This window comes from Trachypithecus francoisi, unplaced genomic scaffold (assembly GCF_009764315.1).
Source record: "Trachypithecus francoisi isolate TF-2019V2 unplaced genomic scaffold, Tfra_2.0 Lachesis_group21, whole genome shotgun sequence".
NCBI classification, from domain to species: Eukaryota; Metazoa; Chordata; class Mammalia; order Primates; family Cercopithecidae; genus Trachypithecus; species Trachypithecus francoisi.
The window spans coordinates 18,773,651-18,781,860 of record NW_022681467.1 but is presented as its reverse complement, the minus strand read 5'-3'; the positions used below and the strand labels follow the sequence as shown (position 1 = coordinate 18,781,860).

Sequence of the window (8,210 nt, the reverse complement as noted above, 5' to 3'; positions counted from 1 at the left end):
CGGGTGTGGTGACTCATTCCTGTAATCTCAGCACTTTGGGAGGCCGAGGTGGAGGGATCACCTGAGGTTAAGAGTTCGAGACCAGACTGGCCAACATGGTAAAACTCCATCTCTACTAAAAATACAAAAATTAGCCGGACATGGTGGTACATGTCTGTAATCTCAGCTGCTCAGGAGGCTGAGGCAGAAGAATCACTTGAACTCGGGAGGTGGAAGTTACAGTGAGCCAAGATCATACCACTGTACTCCATCCTGGATGACAGCGCGAGACTTCATCTCAAAAAAAAAAAAAGTGTATATACACACACACACACACACACACATATATACACACACATATATACACACACACACACATATATATATACACACACACACTAAAGGGAAGAGAAGAGGAAAAAAGGAGAGTAGATGTAAGAGACTAATTACTTCATATCATTACTAATTACTAACGAGTTAACTGGTGCTAAAATTAAAACATGTGTATGCCATAAATCAAAAATTACTTTAATCTTTTAAGTTTTCATAATTTTCCAAATACATTGTGCAGGCACTCTTAATCTACAATATCTCTTTTTGAAAAAAATTACCTTAATTTTAAATGTTTCCAACTTTACTTTTCCTTCTACAAATTCATGTAAAAATAAATTGAATATCTTACTTAAATATAACATTTATTGTATAGGCCTATTTTAGTAAAGCTGTAACCATCCAACAGGTTCCTTTTGCCCACTGCACAGATAGACCCAAATTTTCAAGACACAAATTGGCAATACAAAACGAGTTTAATACACATAGAGCCATCTAAACAGGAGACCAGAGCTTTATTATTACTCAAATCAACTTCCTTGAAAATCCAGAGGCTAGGATTTTTCAAGGGTAGTCTGGCAGGCTGGGGAATGGGTAATGCTGACTGGCTAAGGATGTAATCATAGGACTGTGGAAAATGGTCCTTGCACACTGAGTCTGCTTCTGGGTGGGGGCCACAGGACCAGCTGAGTCAAGAGTCATGGATCAGTGTAGGGCCGCCCAGTCCTCAGAAATGCCAAAGCCTGAAAAGACATCTCAAAAGGCCAATCTTAGGGTATACAATGGTGATGTTATCTGCAGGAGTAAGTGGAGAAGTTCCAAATTTTGTGACCACCAGCCCCAGATCATCCTTTAGGCCTACATCTTAGCAGAATTTAGGCTCCTCTCATCCTCCTAACGTGGTGATCCTTCATTAGCTTTACAAGGGCTGTTTAGTTTTTAAGAAAGGATGTTATCATTTAAACTATAAACTAAATATCTCCCAATGTTAGCTTGACCCAAGCCCAGGAATGACCATGGACAGTTAGGAGGTTAAAGGTAAGATGGAGTTTGATTAGATCAGGTCTTTTTCACTGTCATAATTTTCTCATTGTTACAATTTTTGCAAAGGTGACTTCAAAACCACTTCTATCTATCCAGTTGCTACTGATTATTCATACACAGCAAAGTCTGAGATGATATTCACCCAATAAAAATAATAATTATCTCTCTGTGGTAAAATCTTTGGTGGTGTTTCTTTTACTCTGTAAAATATTTAGCTTTTCTCTAAATAAATACTATAAGATAAAATACTTTTTGGAATGTCTTTTATTCTCTTTCCTGATAATAATTATTATTAAAATATTAATATAAAATAATATTTTCCTTTGTTGATTTACAGTTCATGATAAATTCTCACATATTTCACCATGCTATGTTCATAATGACCCAGAGAGGTAAGCAAATGCTGCCAGCCTAATTTCTCAGCTGAGCATCTGAGGGTCCTCAGATTAAGTAACAATTCACATTGCTAATCATTCAGATTCTCGGGATTCTAATCCAGTGCTTTTGAGCAGGTTAGTCTTGATCTTCATTGAGTAAGTTTAGTAAGAAAGCTCTAACATACAATGTAAAGAATCTTACCATAAAAGACTCTACCAATAGGAAGATTCCACTGTTAGAAACAGACTCAGGATGTTGACTGTAATTGAAAATAAATGAGCATTAAAGACAGGTGATCTAACCAGAAAAGACAGAAACCAAGCAAGGCTCTTTTCCCCTGTGATGCTGAATCAAAGGAACAAACAAAATCAAGCCTATTGCTCACTTGAATTCCAGCTCTTCTTTTGGTATCATTCAGGGTAACACAATTCTTAATTTTTAGAAGGCCCTGGAAAACTTTCAATAGAACTTATGCTCATTATCTAAGAGCATAAAGTATCAGTGGAGAAGCAAACAGATAACTGGATTTAAAATAAAAAAGTATCTTTTTATTTCCTCCAACAATGGGCAACCACATTAGAGAGGAAAGAAGACACCTATTGCTCAAGTTTGATTTGGGTAAGGACAGGAAATTGCATCTTTTAGAATAGATGAGATTTCCCATCACATAAACATATAATAATAGCCTTCTATCATTTGGGCTAACATTTACATTACCTAAAATAAACTCTCATCCTGATGTTGTTCTATAATTGGCATGTGACAGAATGCACGCTGAGGCAAATATAAGTTCAGAAAGCATCTTCCGTCTTTATGTTAAAAGAAATATTTGGACTTTCCCAAACAGGCAAACTTTATTTTGTTGCTATGCAACTGACATACAACATAGTCCATCAGACAGTAAATAAGTTATGAATTTTACAATGAAGAGAAAAGTCTTTTCTCTCTGTTTGAGAACAAGCCACAACTTCCTTTCATGCTTTCCTAATCCACCACAGCCCTCTAAAGCTGTTTCACAAACGCCAGTGTTTTGGCAAGATAAACAAGCAAATGAATAACACAGCAATGACCCAAATGCAGTCTGCAAACATCACGCTAAGAAGCATCAATACCATTCAATTCATTCCTACAGACCTGGGAACCTGGGCTCCCCAAGCATCGTTAAGAGAAGAAAGTTTATTTCACACCCACATTCTTCCAGGTAGCTGAATATAAATAAGCTTAAACAAAGGAGATTCTGGCAATTTCTGTTGGCAGGCACCCATCACTGCTACAGGTCTCAGGCATGATTCTGTGTCAGGGCATAAGAGTGATTTCAGCCATGAGGAAAACATCTGTGAGGAAAAATATGTTTCAGGGTTGAGACTTGTGGCTTGTGGGCCATGTCCATGTTTAACATGACCTGCTCAGTGTTCAAAATGTTAAATATTGTCCAACATTTAAATTTTTTTACATAAAAATCTAAATGTCTTGCGTTTCTTGAAAAATTATAAAATAACAGTGAATTTGCATTTTTGCAAAAATCAGTTAGAATCAGCTTCCAGCAGAAAAGGAGAAGAGATAGATAAATTGTGGTACATTCCTACAATGAATTACTACAGAGCAATAATCAGAACTAATTGCTGATACACTCAACAACATGAATGAACTTCACATATGCCAAGCAAAAGAAACTAAACACAAAAGTGCACATTGCATGGTTCCACTTATGTAAAGTTTAAGGCCAGTGAAAATCAATCCATGGGCCGGGCGCGGTGGCTCAAGCCTGTAATCCCCGCACTTTGGGAGGCCGAGACGGGCGGATCACGAGGTCAGGAGATCCAGACCATCCTGGCTAACCTGGTGAAACCCCGTCTCTACTGAAAAATACAAAAAACTAGCCGGGCGAGGTGGCGGGCGCCTGTAGTCCCAGCTACTCGGGAGGCTGAGGCAGGAGAATGGCGTTAACCCAGGAGATGGAGCTTGCAGTGAGCCAAGATCCGGCCACTGCACTCCAGCCTGGGCGACAGAGCAAGACTCCGTCTCAAAAAAAAAAAAAAGAAAAAAAAGAAAATCAATCAATGACAACGGAGATCAGCATAGGTTTATCTCTGGCGGAAGGAGTACGTTTGGAGATGATGGAAATGTTCTATATTTTGATCGGGGAGGTAGACATATAGGTGTAAATGTAAAGTGTAGCCACCGATACACTCAGGTTTCAGCACCTTACACACCTCGCTGTATGAATTTCATATGTCAATAAGAAATAAAATTTAATGAAAAAGTATCAATTGGCTAAGGAACAGCTGGCCTTTTAAGGTGAGGCTTGGCCTCTCTGCCTGGAGCCCACACCCAGTAGCTGGCTCACTTAGATGGCTGCAACAGAATCCATGGTGTGGGGCCCAGCAATCTGTTTCAAAGAGCTCTGAAGTCGATTCTGATGCACTATTAAAGCTTGAGAAACTGCTCTAGAGCACTATATGCATAAAATAACATATATGAAAGGCAGAGGCGGCCCTTATGAAGCCCTGTTACCCCTCCCCCCAACATATTTCAAGAAACCTAGAAGAGAGGACTTTGCTGGCTTCCTCAAAGAACTCTATCTATCAAGCCTAAGTTTCAAACCTCTTGGAAGGGATTGTACAACCAACACACACTATTCCTCTTTTAACCATTAGACACTTTTTATTTCAGCACTGTTACAATTGGGTCCATATCACTCATTAAAAAAAAGTAAAAGCAAACAGCTGTATATCTTTGATTATGAAAAAATTATCAAACAAAAAGCATTCAGATATATTCCAACTTTGAAAAAATAAATGAAAATCTACATTCAAGGAGTTATTGTGGCTCAGGGAATCTTAAAAATTACGAGAAACTCACGAATTAAGACAAGTAATCCCCATTCTCACCGTTACTTGCATAAACCTTACATAAAACACTACTTGGAGATCTCTATTTTCTGGGAAGTTATCAACTTTTAAGCAGGTGCCCACACAATCACACAGTGTGATGTAGTCAAACTGGAAATTCTGTGCCAACAGAGAAGGCATTTTGAATCTGTCGAGGGAATCAGAGGTGCTTATTATACACTTATTCATTGATTAATATTAATTGGAAAAGCATAAAACAATTACATGATATGATAGAAATATTTATTCTGTGTATTTTGAGAAAAAGTTAAAGGATAACTTTTCTTTTTCATAAAGTTAAGTGATAATTTTTTACCAGACTGGTATATAATTTCAGAAAACAGCTTTTTGTGTTCATGCTAATATTTAGGAATGTCCTAGCATTTAGAAGGAGAAAGGGAAAGAGGAAGAGTTCTGGGAATAATAAAGCATAATAATAATAATAAAACATAATATAATAATTATATTTTCAGTGGTGATTCTCTGAATTGTTTCATTCAGTACCTCACAGTGGTTGAACAACCAGAGAGGTGATGAAAAACCAACTTCAAAATTACTTTGGCTACCTAGTTCACCTCCAATTTGTCAAATACTTGGTTTGGGAATGAATCTAAAAGTCACGTGATCAGGGCTTCATAGGGCTTCATGGGTGTGCTCCTAGTGCGGTGGACAGGGCTCCATGCTCAGAAAGGGGACTCAGGCTTAGGGCTTGATGCTCTGTGGTTATTGGCTTGAAATACTTAATAATGTAATCATTCAATTTGTGTTTTATAAGTGAAGCATGATGCAACAATGGAACTTGTGCTGGGGACACTGAGAGCCTAGCATCATACATTGTTCCATCCTGCCACCTCCCCATGTCTGCTAAGTGAGTTCTTGGTTGCTGGCTCAGGCACTCTGCTTAGTATTTTTGCCCTTCAGCCCCAGCAGGGTTCTGGGCATGGGCACAGGTAAGATCAAGGCAAGTTACAAGGCAATACCCCAGGCACCTGAAAGGCTCTACTACTTGCCATGTGGGTATCCCCAATCCCAAGGAAGCATGACATGAAACAGCAAATGTCTCCATGACAGCTTAAGAGAAAAACTGTGGAAGGAAGGAAAAGGTTTTTGTCTTGCTTTTTGAACAAGGGGCCCCATTTTAATGTGGCATAGTCCTCACACATTATGTAGCAACCCTTGCACATGGCTATCAATGGTAAAGAATCAAAAGAGTAAAGAAAGGGAAGTAGGAGGTACAGGAGAACCAATGAGGTATGCAGAAAGGAAACGAGGAGACAATTAGTGTTCAGAAAATAAAATTAAAATTTCATATTGTTACAAATGGACTAGATATATTCTTCCCAAAAATGCTTTATTTCTCTCTGATTAAGAAGTAACATACATCCTAAAACATTTGGATATATTCAGACACTAAAGATGTGATTGGAAAGCTGCATTCAAAGAAGTATCACCAGTTACTGCCACCCATTCCAATTCTATCCAGGGCTACCTTCTCAATGTTGTGAATCAGGCATTTCCAACACTTTGAACCTGAGCTTACAATTTAAGAACCACTGTTTTAAAGACATCTAAACAGAATACAGGTTAATAAACAATGAGATCATTATCTTTTCACCTTAGTGTTTGCTACCTCCAATTTTACTGAAGGATACAGCACTTTAGCCTGCCAGAGGATGACGTTGTCTAAACACATTTTCAATGTTTTCTTTTTAACAGTTAATATATTTCCAGGATGAAAGTCCATTTCTTTCTAAAAGGTTCCTAGGACACCCATTGAAAAGTCAAAAGCAATGAACTAAAAGGGATTGCTATTTTGTTGGAAAAGAACGACACCCTTTGTATTGAAGTGGGGAATTACAGACTGTGGTCACCCTCTGCACAGTGTCTCTTTGTCAAGTAATACATGCTGAAAAAAAAATAATACAGATGGGAAAATATTGTGCACTGTCAGATCTTGGAAACGGCCAAAGGATTTTTCCTCACCAATGTCTTGTCGATGACTTTCACATTCTGGCACCCTGAAAAAATAATGCATACATTTAATATGAACTGAATGCAATAATAATCAGGCAGGTAATCGTTTTCCCAAGGAATGTAAAATTTGACAAATGTAAGGTTTATGATTCAAGGTAGGCTTGCCAAATCTTATGTGGCATGAGACCATTTTTTATTACCTAAACAGTCCTTAACACAAAATGACTGGCACATATTTTTATTAACACAAAGAGTATATTCTTTCTGCCACATTTAATAGAGAGTCAGTGACTGAAAGCTCTCTTTTAGGATATGTCTGTAGCAAATTAAAATGCGTAGTGAGGATTCACAGAATGGCTTTCTTCTTGTTGAGGCTCTATCTGCAGACTGAGTACAGTAGTGAGTAGACCATTTATCTGGGGAGTTCTATCTATGGGGACAATCCAGATCATATGGATTACAGAAAAGGAAATCCTCTTTACCTTCAAACATGGGGTAGCTGATAGTTAACTCCCGGCCATTCTTTTTAGCTACAGGTTCTTTCTGAGCCAAATTTGAAATAGTCACTATTAATATTTTAATGCTTATTTATTTATTTATTCATTCAGTCATTCATTCAGCAAATATGTATTGTTTGTGTGCCAAGCACTGCTCTACGCACTGAAAATACTGCAGTCAAGACAACAAAGCCCCCTGCCTCATGCATCTTATGTTCTAAAGGGGAAGCAGACAATATATAACACATATAATTTTAAAAGGAAATTCTATGATAGATGATATATAGGAAACAATAGGTGCTATGGAAAAAGCATGAAATAAAACTGGAAAAGAAAACTGAAAGTTGAATAGATCGGTGGAGGATAAATTGCTATGTTAAACACAGTAATCAGGATAGGCACCTTTAAGCAAGTGTAATTTATATGAACACACGAAAGATGAGAGGAAGTTTTTCATGTAACTATCTGGAGGAAGAGCATCCAGGCAGAGGGAACAATCGTTGCAAATACTCCAAGGCTAAAATCTCACACAGTCAAGGGACATCATGGAGGCAAATGTCACATGGGTAGAATAAGTAAGGGTGACATTATTAGAAGTTGGGATCAGAAAGATGATGGGAGTCAAACCATATGAGGCCTTGTGAACCACTATAAGGATTTTGGCATTTACTCTGAGTAAACCAAGAGCCATTCGGGGTTTTCTGATCAGAAAAGTAAGATGATCTCAATTAATGTTTAAAAGAACCGTTCTGGCTGCCATGATCAGAATAGACTGGGAGAGGGGAGGTACGTGAGGACAGAGCTGCCCACTTGCAATGTCCACAGGATGAGACACAAAGATGGCTCCAGCCAGGGCAGTGGCAGTGGAGATGACAGGGAGGTCAGAATCTGATTATATTTTGAAGGTCGAGCCCCTGTGAGTAAGAAGGTGTGAGAGAAAAGAAGAGGCAATAATGACTGAAGATTTTTGGACTCAGCAACTGAAACTATGGGATTAACATGAACTGATGGAGAAACTGCAGGTGGAGCAGGTTTAATGTGGAAAGTTAGCAGCTTAGTTTTGGACAGGTAAGAGTCTGGGATGCCACTTAGATGTCCAAAGGGAGCTGTTGACTAT

General features: G+C 38.3%; 1 protein-coding gene across 1 annotated transcript in view; it reads right to left on the bottom strand.

Moving 5' to 3' along the window:
• Nucleotides 1-4,380: 4,380 nt before the first annotated feature.
• HAO1 (hydroxyacid oxidase 1) overlaps nucleotides 4,381-8,210 on the bottom strand; it is a 60,820-nt gene continuing 56,990 nt past the window's right edge. Inside the window, exon 8 of the mRNA XM_033185650.1 lies at nucleotides 4,381-6,640. Within this exon, the coding sequence (XP_033041541.1) occupies nucleotides 6,570-6,640 (71 nt within the window). The 3' untranslated portion in view covers nucleotides 4,381-6,569. The remainder of the gene's footprint in view (nucleotides 6,641-8,210) is intronic.